Source organism: Erpetoichthys calabaricus, chromosome 14 (genome assembly GCF_900747795.2).
Source record: "Erpetoichthys calabaricus chromosome 14, fErpCal1.3, whole genome shotgun sequence".
In the NCBI taxonomy this organism is placed as follows: domain Eukaryota; kingdom Metazoa; phylum Chordata; class Cladistia; order Polypteriformes; family Polypteridae; genus Erpetoichthys; species Erpetoichthys calabaricus.
Window position 1 is genome coordinate 80,511,469 of NC_041407.2, and position 13,552 is coordinate 80,525,020.

General features: G+C 36.9%; 1 protein-coding gene across 4 annotated transcripts in view; it reads left to right on the forward strand.

The window, feature by feature from the left end:
* Positions 1–7,893, forward strand: part of eya3 (EYA transcriptional coactivator and phosphatase 3) — a 60,859-nt gene extending 52,966 nt beyond the window's left edge. For all 4 annotated transcript variants that reach the window (XM_028818416.2, XM_028818417.2, XM_028818419.2 and 1 more), the window contains 4 exons: positions 1,383–1,497; positions 1,704–1,825; positions 4,384–4,484; positions 6,771–7,893. In XM_028818416.2, the coding sequence (XP_028674249.1) occupies positions 1,383–1,497; positions 1,704–1,825; positions 4,384–4,484; positions 6,771–6,851 (419 nt within the window). In that variant the 3' untranslated portion in view covers positions 6,852–7,893. The remainder of the gene's footprint in view (positions 1–1,382; positions 1,498–1,703; positions 1,826–4,383; positions 4,485–6,770) is intronic.
* Positions 7,894–13,552: the final 5,659 nt, after the last annotated feature.

Here is a 13,552-nt window from a genome sequence, read left to right on the forward strand (position 1 = left end):
ATGGCACTTACAAGCGTTATAATGCTTACAAACATTTATAGAGTCTTAAGCCATTACTTCACAGTACCCAGCATTGCACACACCCACTTGTACAGGGCCAATTTAGAGATGCCAGTTTATCGAACGTGCAGCTCTTTTAAGAATGCCAAGAACAAGCTAGGACCTTTCCAACAAGTTTATTGTCAAAGAAGCTTCGTACGTAGATTGATTAGTCTGGATCAAAACCTGCAGTGTTTATAGATTTGATGTTGTATTTTTTGGTTTCATAATGCTAATTTCAAAAGTGAATTAGTTTTCAAAGAAAACCAGAATACATTAATTGCATCAGTTTTTCCTATGCCTAGGGTGCATTGAGTTGAAGATGGCTATATACAATGGGAATGTCCCATTAATCCTAGGCACCTCTCATTATGAACTGTGCTCTTCTCACACGTGTGCTTCTGTAACATGACTCTAGAAAAACATTTTTCCTACATTATTTATGTTGTGTTGGTATCCTGTTTTTTTCTACTACAATATGCTTGCTTTCTTTCTACGTGTTGAGTTCCAGTACACTGTATTATCATACAGGATAAAAAAAACAAAACAAACTTGAGTACATTTGAGTAATACTTTTGTACTTGGCAGAATGAACCACATAACCTTGCATGAAAATAATAAAATAAATTAAACTTGAGTAAAGCCCCAGACATGTCTCTCTCTCTGGTCCTTTCTTGCACTTAAAATTCTCGCCTCTTTAAATTGCCGCAGGAGCTGGCAGTTGAGCTGTCTGCTTCAGTCGCTCACCCAAGTTAGTAAATACTTGGTCGTTGCATAAAGTACCGTCCTTTATTTGCACACCTGCATTACTAAACTATGCTTCCTTTAAAAAATATATTTCCTTTTTAAATGTGCTGTCACTCACAATAATAAACTGCAGAGTGACTAATGACATAAAAGCAAAATTGAAAGATAAATTCAAACAGTGCCCTACCGTCCATTATAAACCTCCAAATCCAAACAGTGGATACTGGATTATACAAGAGGCACATATTACGTGCCACACAGAACTGGCTAAAACATGGCCCATTTTTATGGCCATCAATCAAAGTGCCACAAATAAACACAGAGATGCAAAAGTTAAACTTACTGTTAAAATTCGGCATAATATATATTTAATAATAATAATAATTCATTACATTTATATAGCGCTTTTCTCAGTACTCAAAGCGCTATCCACACAGGGAGGAACCGGGAAGCGAACCCACAATCTTCCACAGTCTCCTTACTGCAAAGCAGCAGCACTACCACTGCGTATTTACTTGTAAGAAGGTTAGTTTAATTAGCTGTGTATCATTAATAACCCTATTCTTTTTTTTTTGTGTGTGTTTTCCATAAAACAGAACTTCTCAGTCCAGGGAAACGTGACTTGCTCATTCGTCTTCAAGCTGAAGTTGAGTCTATTACTGATTCTTGGTTAGGAATTGCATTGAAATCATTGCATCTTATTCAATCAAGGTACTAATACTGAATCATTAAAAATTTGACTCTAATAATGTATAATTTATTTCAGATTGATGTTTTAGGAGTTATATTTCTGCTTATTTGAAATTATATTGGAATTTAAATAATGCATTATTTAATAACTTTATCATATTTAAAAGTAAATTTAGTATAGCTCAGTTTCACTAAGCTCAATGTTTATAATGTTCTTTGTCCTACAGAGGAAAATGTATAAATGTGTTGGTTACCACCACTCAATTGGTACCTGCATTGGCTAAAGTGCTTCTTTATGGATTAGGTGAAGTTTTCCCAATTGAAAATATATACAGTGCAACAAAAATTGGTAAGTTTGGTAGTGACTCTCTTAAAGTTTTTGTTTTGTATTGAATTATCTATCTATCTCTCTCTCTCTCTCTCTCTCTCTCTCTCTCTCTCTCTCTCTCTCTCTCTCTCTCTCTCTCTCCTAAGCACAACCAAAATTCTTTAATGGTAGTCTGAAGTACAGTGCATCCGGAAAGTATTCACAGCGCATCACTTTTTCCACATTTTGTTATGTTACAGCCTTATTCCAAAATGGGTTAAATTCATTTTTTTCCTCAGAATTCTACACACAACACCCCTAATGATAGCATGAAAAAAGTTTACTTGAGGTTTTTGCAAAAAAAAATTGAGAACGCACATGTACATAAGTATTCACAGCCTTTGCCGTGAAGCTCGAAATTGAGCTCAGGTGCATCCTGTTTCCCCTGATCATCTTTGAGATGTTTCTGCAGCTTAATTGGAGTCCACCTGTGGTAAATTCAGTTGACTGGACATGATATGGAAAGGCACACACCTGTCTATATAAGGTCCCACAGTTGACAGTTCATGTCAGAGCACAAACCAAGCATGAAGTCAAAGGAATTGTCTGTAGACCTCTGAGACAGGATTGTCTCGAGGCACATATCTGGGGAAGGTTACAGAAAAATTTCTGCTGCTTCGAAGGTCCCAATGAGCACAGTGGCCTCCATCATCCGTCAGTGGAAGAAGTTTGAAACCACCAGGACTCTTCCTAGAGCTGGCCGGCCATCTAAACTGAGCGATCGGGGGAGAAGGGCCTTAGTCAGGGAGGTGACCAAGAACCCAATGGTCACTCTGTCAGAGCTCCAGAGGTCCTCTGTGGAGAGAGGAGAACCTTCCAGAAGGACAACCATCTCTGCAGCAATTCACCAATCAGGCCTGTATGGTAGAGTGGCCAGACGGAAGCCACTCCTTAGTAAAAGGCACATGGCATCCTGCCTGGAGTTTGCCAAAAGGCACCTGAAGGACTCTCGGACCATGAGAAAGAAAATTCTCTGGTCTGATGAGACAAAGATTGAACTCTTTGGTGTGAATGCCAGGCGTCACGTTTGGAGGAAACCTGGCACCATCCCTACAGTGAAGCATGGTTGTGGCAGCATCATGCTGTGGGGATGTTTTTCAGCGGCAGCAACTGGGAGACTAGTCAGGATAAAGGGAAAGATGACTGCTGCAATGTACAGACACATCCTGGATGAAAACCTGCTCCAGAGCGCTCTTGACCTCAGACTGGGGTGACGGTTCATCTTTCAGCAGGACAACGACCCTAAGCACACAGCCAAGATATCAAAGGAGTGGCTTCAGGACAACTCTGTGAAATTCCTTGAGTGGCCCAACCAGAGCCCAGACTTGAATCCGATTGAACATCTCTGGAGAGATCTTAAAATGGCTGTGCACCGACGCTTCCCATCCAACCTGATGGACCTTGAGAGGTGCTGCAAAGAGGAATGGGCAAAACTGGCCAAGGATAAGTGTGCCAAGCTTGTGGCATCATATTCAACAAGACTTGAGGTTGTAATTGGTGTCAAAGGTGCATCGACAAAGTATTGAGCAAAGGCTGTGAATACTTATGTACATGTGATTTCTCAGTTTTTTTTATTTTTAATAAATTTGCAAAAACCTCAAGTAAACTTTTTTCACGTTGTCATTATGGAGTGTTGTGTGCAGAATTCTGAGGGAAAAAAATGAATTTAATCCATTTTGGAATAAGGCTGTAACATAACAAAAGGTGGAAAAAGTGATGCGTTGTGAATACTTTCTGGATGCACTGTAATTTGTGACAGAGGCCTAGAGTTCTGTAAATTTCAGTGTACTACCTTAAATCTGTTTTAGAAATAACACAAGTTCCCTAAAAATAACTTGTTTTATTATAACTTAGAGTGAAAGGCAACACGCTACTGCAGATGTCTTAAGTAACATAGTTGGGTTTTCAAAATGCATTTTCTCAAGGTTTTAAACATAAGTAAGTTCTTTAACTGTTTAAGTGGAATAACGTAATATAATCAAAGTAAATATATGGTGTTAAATGTTTGTCCAGTTTTGTTTCATTTTAGACCTTTGTTTAATTGCATGTGTGTTTTTTTTAATTTTTTTTAGTTATGGGTTCTTACTTTAAAAAAATCATTAGGGAACATTACTTTGTGTTTTGGGTACAGTAAGATTAATCTGAATTTTAAAACTCCCAGGTGTGAATATATAATTTTAACCCCTCTGTCCCACTGTTCAGTAGAAAAGAAGTCCTTCTCCTATGGGGAAGGAACCAAGACCTCATATTTAGAGGTGCTGATTCTAATCCTAACCACTTTATAATCCATTGTGAAACAGTGTGGTGATGTACACCACAGATAAGTCATTAGAGGATAACATGACATCATCATCCGTAAACTGTAGAGATGTAGTGCTTTGGTACCAGAGTTAAATATCTTCAGTCTTCAGCCGTACTTTTATATCCCATCCATAAAGTTTTTAACATGAGGGGAAATTGCGTCATTACTAAGAAGTGACCTTATACATTGGTTTCAGTTTGTTTTCTTTCATTTTTTATAACTTTTTTTTATCTTTTAGGAAAAGAAAGTTGCTTTGAACGAATTATGTCACGTTTTGGGAAAAAAGTTACATATGTGGTTATTGGTGATGGACGTGATGAAGAGTTTGCAGCCAAACAGGTGACATTTCTTTCTCCTGCCATTCCCTGAGTATCAGTTCATTAACTAATAACTTCAGATTTACACAGGTGTAACACATACTTGATTCACAGTCAATAGAGAGAGAGAGAGAGAGGTTGGGAGCATGTGCTAATAGCGAGTTTCCACACCCATCACATGACTGGGACCCAAGTGCAGCGTGTGACACCTCAGCACCACACTGGAATAGTGTGAGGATTTTTGAAGTGGCCGGGGTGTTAATCCTGCCACCAACACCCAAGTTTTTCCTGTTGTTGCAGGACCTCCCTGCAGGGCTGGATGTAGGGTGCCCTCATACCCAGGACGAAGCAATTGCAGGTTAAAGGGCCTTGCTCAAGAGCCCAAAGAAGTAGAGTCACTTCTGGCGTTTATGGGATTCGAGCCACTACTCCAACCTACAGTGAATAGAGATTAACAAAAAAGTTATCTCCAATATAATATTTTGAAATAATTTTACATATAAGTTGACTTTTTTTTTTTTTAATTAAATGAACAGTTTTTAAACTTTTATTTTATGAAAACAATTTTGAATCCCTTATGTTTAGTACTTAGAGCATCCTATTTTGAATTTAATGACAGAAGAGCCCAAAACCTTTTTGCAGTAATATTTAATACATTTAAAGAATAAATTGGGACATTCCTCTATAAGGAAAATGTTCAGATTCGTCTTATAACTGGGTCTCTGCAAATCAAGGCATAATTTTTATTCTATGTTAATTCCATAAACTGCGATTACCATTGTGAAAAGATTTTGTTTTATTTTGAGTTGCGTTTAAGTCATTTCTAAGATGAAAAGTACTTTTGCAGCCGTATTTTGTCCTGTTATGAGTCAGTAATGTATTTAGCTAAAATATCCTCATAATCTAGATCTTGGTCTCATTGGTCATAAAAAGTGTTCCAGGGCCAGTGGTATCAAAACATCTTTTCAGCATCAAAAATCCACTTCTATATTTCATAGTGGTTTTCAATTTATTTTCTGTATGTGTTTCCATCAACTTATACCAAACAATTAGACTGATTTTCAGTTTCTCTTTTGACCTTGGCACCAAGTTGTAATCAAGATTGGACAGTGTAGTTTAATGGTTAAAGCTTTGGATCTGAAACCCTGAGGTTGTGGGTTCAAATCCCCGCTACTGACACTGTGTGTCTATGAGGAAGTCACTTGACCTTCCTGTGCTCCAATTGGAAACCAAAAGAAATTTAGCCAATTTTATCATAAATGTTGCCAGTCTCATTGGATAAAGGTGTCAGCCAAATAAGTAAATGTAAATGAAAAACTTTGGGCAACTCCCATCTGTTTTCAATAACAGGGAACAATCCAACGGGCCTTTTATTTGGCAAATTGTAGAGATCACGTGAAGTTGGAGATTTAATTAGTAACTTAGATTAGTAAGTGTCATAATAGTATTTTAAAAAATACTTTATACTGACTTAATGTTTTATTTTTGGTTTATTATAAACATTGAATCTGACCCATGACACAAGTGCTTTATATGTTAACTTATTATTTGGATTCACTCTGCATTATGTGAAGAACACAATCTTGTGTTAATTTTTAATTGTATTTTTATGCGTTCTGCGTAACTAAGTTAGACAGTTCTGAAGTACATTCCAAGGTATTTAACCAAGCAGTTTGGTGTGTGTAAAATATTTAGTAACTTTTTTTTAACAGATCTCCAATTTGATTTGCATTTCTCCCATGCATTTATACTTGATCAAGCTAACACACCATCCTATTCTAAAATTTAATTTTAAAGAAACACTGACATCTGCTGCAGAAGTGTTTACTTTTTTGTATATTTTTTTCTTTATTTGATCTTTAATTATATGAGAGAATTATTATTGTCAGGTTTAAATAATGAGGTTAACATAATGTCATAATTATTCTTTTATACCATAATGTTTTATAATGTTAATATGTTCAGTGAAACATGTCCATTTTAAAAAATACAAAATTGGTAGAAACATAATAATATATTTTATTTGAGGCCAAGTTACTCATTTTGATTTACTAGTAAGCAAGTTGCAATCATGTCTTTGATTCTATTAAAAATGAAGAATACAGAATAATGCTAGTTTTTAATGATAATGTGATGTTGGCTGGCAAGCAGTCTGCGGCCTTATTGTTTATAAGTTCTGAAGAGGGTCAGTTTTGTGTAATGCATCAGAATTCTTCTGTTTGCTTTCTTTACTTTTTGCTGATTTGAGTCATTATTGCAAAACTCTTTTATAAGTTGAGTGTTCATTGTTATGTGTATTTTATTCTAGCACAACATGCCATTTTGGAGAATAAGCAATCATGGAGATCTTATATCACTGCACCAAGCTCTGGAACTTGATTTCTTATAACATTGGAGACAATAGGACTATTTCATAAACTTAATACAGGATTAAGCCAATAAACAAAATACCCAGATGAAGACAATCAAAGCAGTGCCACATGAACTGGGCAATTTACGTTCAGAATCATGAGCTGAATGTGAACTGAAGCTTGAGAGACAAGGATGGATTTTGTGCTATTTCATCCACAAACCGCATTTCTTTTTCACAGATGTATTGAGTAACATTTTTGAAAACCATGGCTGATGTTTTTTTTTTGTTTTTTTTTTAATGTTCTAAACCAAATCAAGGCATCACTGAATCCTGTTATCATAAAAAACTAAATAAACAAGGAAAGGCATCTTACTTTGACTTTATCCAAGTGAATGCCATAGAAAACTGGTCCACTCCACTATGAACACTAGTGCTGTGGTGTATTGAGGAGGATCATGAGTACTTCATTTTTCATCTCACAAATATTAATACAAATGACTGAGTGTTAATTACACTATGCTATTTGGATAATATATGGACTTTTTTGCTGTGAAACGTAGCCAAGGCAAAATTGATTTTTATTTTTTTTGTTCTTTCAGTAATTGGGTTCCAATGAATCGGCACCCAAAACATTTTTGCTGATGGTCATAAAACTTGGGCAACATCTTGGACTTTAAATATGCATATAAATAGGCCTATATATATTTATATATACAGTATTTACATATATAAAACTCACTCACTTCCTGAAAGATTGTTCAACTACTGGAATGACACGGGGGGGGGGGGGGGAGATTTGGGGGACATGGCATGTGTTTACTAGTAACATTGTAGGTCATTTTTTTCCCTTGTATTTCAAACTACTTTAATGGAGTGGGGTATGAGTGGAGCTCATAAACCATATAGTATGAGTATGTGGCTCTAAATGGTATAATAGCTGTGGCCATGTATTTCTTTGGGGCTTCTCCTGGGTAGTAAAGGCTTTGTCTTTTTATTAAGTTAATCTTTTTTTTTTTTTTTTTTTTTATAAGGTGTAAGTAAATGATGTCAATAAAAAAAATATTGTTTTGCTTTTTAACCAGTTCTCTGAAAGGTTATTTTTCTGCCAGGATAACATGGCACCAATTTGTGTTGTGACTAGTGAATAATTTATCCTAGAGTAATGGTTTGACAGTTACCTTTCAGTTAAGTCTTATTACTTGATTAGTCATTTCTGTTTTTAATATATACAGTTGCTACAGGTGACAGAGTAAGCTCTATTTTATTATAATTATCATTAAGAACTAGCAATCATTTTTCTGTAAAATGTTTAATTATGGTATCATGGTTTTAGTATGGAAATGTCAGTACAGTAGCTCTTAAAAATCCTAGAGGATCGAGTGCAGTAAAGAGTGCATCACTTAGTCATACAATATCAACAGTAAGTTTGAATTCAATTTTAACTTTTTTGGGCATGTATTTGCAAAATGGAGAGTAATCATTCTGTTATTTAATTATTTTAATTCTTAATGGCATTCAAAATGTGGTACAGGTGCTGAGGACTCCCCATTGGGTGTATTCGATCATATAAAGTCCATGTACCTTTTTGTGCATATATTGTAATTTTTTATATTTCTTTTGCTGTAATTTGACCATTTCTGTTGGCTTGCTGGTGGGCCAAAACAATGGAGCCAAACAAGGTTGTGTTGCCATCAGAAGATAAGAAAGAGGAGAGAGAGGTTTGGAGCATGCACTGAGACAGCGCGTTGCTGCACACCACAAACCACCTTAGGATACAACTTACTGTGGATATTTTTTCCTACCTATATTTATTTAAAATGTTTTTCCTAAAAACCAAAGTTGGAGTTACACAAGCAGTACATTTGAAATGACAGTATACTGAAAATATTTTAAAATCTTGAATGATTTTTCTAGACTTTCCATTATTACTTTGACAACAGTTAAAAGAACTGGCCAAGGAGATGGAGAAATTGGGTACCAATGTGTGAACATTCATCATGAAGACTGTCCTTCATTGCCATTGCTGGACAGCTGTCACACAGAGAAGAAGCCCCTATTCTAAGAGGAAGAAGGGTGAGGTTTTTAAACCAAAGAATACTATCCCAACTTTGAAGTATGGAGGTGGCTGCATCATATCATTGGGGTGTTTTGCTCGTAGAGGGTTGTGGGGCACTTTATACGGTAAATAGCATCATGCGGAAAGAGGATTATCTAGAAATTATAAAGCAACACCAAGATCTCGGCTAGAAAGTTGAAATCAACAAAGTGAAAGTATTGCAGTGACCATCACTAAGTTCTGACCAAAATCTTCTAGAAAGTTGGTGGGCTATACTGAAAAAGCATGTACCAGCAAGGAGGTCCACTAAGAGGTTCTGTCGAGAGGAAACGGATAAAAGTATGAAATCTGAGATTACATACAGTGTTTTTTCTTGGCAGCTCAACAAATGATCCTGGCACTTGTGGCCGAAATCTTGGTTGGTCTACCTGACTGTGGCTTGGTAACAACAGAACCCCTAACTTTCCACTTTTTTTTATTTATTTATTTTTTTTAATCAGACTTTGAACACTACTGGCAGGCATTTTCAGGTCTCCGGATATCTTTTTATATACATTTCCTGATTTATACAATTCAACAACCTTTTCTCTCAGTTCCTTTGACCATTCTTTTGCTTTCTCCATGGCTTGGTAACCAGCAAAGTCAGTGCAGCTCTGTATGAATTTAAACTACTTATGCGCAGATATTGATTACAATCAAAGAAGTTACAGGTGTGGAGACTCCCTTAAATTACCTTTTAATTTGAACCTGTGTGTGTCAACCTATGTACAGTTGCTGGTCATAAAATTAGAATATCATGACAAAGTTGATTTATTTCAGTAATTCCATTCAAAAAGTGAAACTTGTATATTAGATTCATTCATTACACACAGACTGATGTATTTCAAATATTTATTTCTTTTAATGTTGATGATTATAACTGACAACTAATGAAAGTCCCAAATTCAGTATCTTGGAAAATTAGAATATTGTGAAAAGGTTCAATATTGAAGACACCTGGTGCCACACTCTAATCAGCTAATTAACTCAAAACACCTGCAAAAGCCTTTAAATGGTGTCTCAGTCTAGTTCGGTAGGCTACACAATCATGGGGAAGACTGCTGACTTGACAGTTGTCCAAAAGACGACCATTGACACCTTGCACAAGGAGGGCAAGACACAAAAGGCCATTGCTAAAGAGGCTGGCTGTTCACAGAGCTCTGTGTCCAAGCACATTAATAGAGAGGCGAAGGGAAGGACAAGATGTGGTAGAAAAAAGTGTACAAGCAATAGGGATAACCGCACCCTGGAGAGGATTGTGAAACAAAACCCATTCCAAAATGTGGGGGAGATTCACAAAGAGTGGACTGCAGCTGGAGTCAGTGCTTCAAGAATCACCACGCACAGACGTCTGCAAGACATGGGTTTCAGCTGTCGCATTCCTTGTGTCAAGCCACTCCTGAACAAGAGACAGCGTCAGAAGCGTCTCGCCTTTGGACTGCTGCTGAGTGGTCCAAAGTTATGTTCTCTGATGAAAGTAAATTTTGCATTTCCTTTGGAAATCAAGGTTCCAGAGTCTGGAGGAAGAGAGGAGAGGCACAGAATCCACGTTGCGTGAGGTCCAGTGTAAAGCTTCCATAGTCAGTGATGGTTTGGGGTGCCATGTCATCTGCTGGTGTTGGTCCATTGTGTTTTCTGAGGTCCAATGTCAACGCCGCCATCTACCAGGAAGTTTTAGAGCACTTCATGCTTCCTGCTGCTGATGAACTTTATGGAGATGCAGATTTCATTTTCCAACAGGACCTGGCACCTGCACACAGTGCCAAAGCTACCAGTACCTGGTTTAAGGACCATGGTATCCCTGTTCTTGAGTGGCCAGCAAACTCGCCTGACCTTAACCCCATAGAAAATCTATGGGTTATTGTGAAGAGGAAGATGCAATACGCCAGACCCAACAATTCAGAAGAGCTGAAGGCCACTATCAGAGCAACATGGGCTCTCCTAACACCTGAGCAGTACCACAGACTGATCGACTCCATGCCACGCCGCATTGCTGCAGTAATCCAGGCCAAAGGAGCCCCAACTAAATATTGAGTCCTGTACATGCTCATACTTTTCATGTTCATACCTTTCAGTTGGCCAACATTTCTAAAAATCCTTTTTTAGCATTGGTCTTAATTGATATTCTAATTTTCCGAGATACTGAATTTGGGACTTTCATTAGTTGTCAGTTATAATCATCAACATTAAAAGAAATAAACATTTGAAATACATCAGTCTGTGTGTAATGAATGAATCTAATATACAAGTTTCACTTTTTGAATGGAATTACTGAAATCAACTTTGTCATGATATTCTAATTTTATGACCAGCACCTGTATATTATCAGCCCCAACATTCAAGGTTATGTAAACTTTTGTTCAGGCCCATTTGGGCAATTTCAGTTCTCATTATGATTTAAAAAGAGCACACACAGTTATTTGATAATAAATTACCTATCCCGAGCGTACTCCCTAATTAAAAGGAAAGCTTTCCGTATGATTCCAGAAAATGGCCAATATTTTACAAATTATGCCAGGATATGTACATTTTTGAGCAAAACTATAAATTTGCTAGGAGTGTTTACAAATGTAGAATTGCTGTTCATAACTGACTGACTGCCATATCCCAATGAATAGGTAGATGATTCCTTATTAATGAAACTTTTATTTTTTCTCTCTTAGTCAATATTTAAATTCTTTTTATCTATTATAAATTGAAGAAATTGAAGGGGTGCTGGATAATTCTTCCAAAATTAACACATTAGCAGAGTTGAACGGGTTAGTAAATGTGAGTAGCTTTTCAGGTTTCGTGATCCATCTGGGACAATATACTGCTTTTTGTATGGCTCCTCTGACATTATGGTAATGATCCTCTTTTTAGGTTCCAGTATGTACTGATTTTCTTATTTAGTTCTTTAGATTAAAAAACCCTGGCATGCACTGTGTGACATAACTGTAATGTGATTTTTTTTTTTTCTGACTAGCTTAAAATGGCATCTAATGCATGATCGGGTTTTTCATGGAAGGAACTTGACTTGAACATCTGAAACAATATAAAGGTAAATGGTCACTTGGTAAACACAAATTTAATAATGTTAATTTGCAAAACTACAGCTAACTTACCTTGTTTATTCTGTATTACAATATGCCGTTATCTGTCGAAACAGAGTAAGCAAATATTAAATATAAAAGAACAGGTTAGCCAGAAGTTTTGGCATACTCTCATACAAAGTTAAACTTCCCTAGGTAACTATAAAGGAATTCCTTCATAAAACTTCTATAGTTTTTGATGCTGTTTTTGTGTGGTGTGTTTTAACGATACTTGCTGTTTGCTAAAATTGATTATTAGAAGTGAAAGGAGAGAAGTGGAATCAATGCAATCAACTAAAAGGAAATTGGTTTACCCGTCGGTATGTCGCTTCAGAATTTTGGGGAAAGGGCTGAGGACCCCACAACCACCGGACCAGTGACTTGTCTGACCCTTGAGATTTTAAACTGTGGCCCTCTGTAACCACTCACCTTTCAAACTTCTGAACTCTCTGACAGAACCTGGAGATGCTAACCGCTTCAACATGGAGAGCACATTGGTTAACAGCGAAATGGAGAACAAGCTTCATAACTGCAGTATCATTCATACTGCCGAATTTTGGTGGGGGGTTTACCGGCAGAGCCTGACATGGATTGTATGCTGAATGATTCATTAATACAAGCGAAGTATAACATGATTTGCCTTGATTGATGGTGGTTGTGGTTATTTTGTTTCTATTATGGTTTTGAGGCAGAACTATAGTATCTTTTCACTGTGCATTTTCTAAGAGTGAACCTGTTGAGCTACACTCTGAACACATTTTGTTATAGTGATGGCAAAAGCAAATTTGTTTGTTCGATAATATTCAGAGCTCAGCCAGTTTAAATTACTTGTGGATCACACAGTTGGTTGTAGGTGGCGAATGGATCAGAAACCCAGAATCAAAGGGAAGCTCAGGCCTGAGTTGGATGCTAACTCATCACATGGCGCACTTGCACACCAACACCAGAAGCAGACATATGTTGCTATACAGGAGCTGTTCAGGTAAGAGGCCTTTTACTTCTAGTCTGAGGTGTCTTGACAAGCTGATCAGAAGTACAGTGCATGCTTGTTAAATTGGAATACGAAGAAGGACATTAGTTTTTGGTTTTAATACTTTTGCTTAGTTAACTGAGAATCTCAGAGAATTTACCTTTATCATTTAGTACTACCGTCCAAAGCATTCACTGTGTTTTGAAAAACTGCAAAGGTTAATGTCCACATGCTCTGGTGCCAATGTGTGCTTTTGTCTTGTATGGGTTCGTGTTGGAGGACCCAACATGGCTCTCTGCAACTGCCAGTGTTCTCAGTCTCTCATATATTAAATCTTCATTTCCTTGAGAACACACAGCCTACAAGAAAAGAAGACAGTTGGGAGTAGGATGGTTGTCAGCATGTTACTACTTCTGCTTGGACTATATGAAGATTTAAAGCACCCAGGTTGTATGACTCTTTGTAGCTCCGTATATGTGCTGTTAATAGTTTTAATATGGATAAATATAATTTTCAACTAAAACCTTAAAAGACCATGTTTTTCATTATTACTAGCATCCTAAGAAGCTAGATTGTCCATTCTGTGTCTAACTGTGGTCTA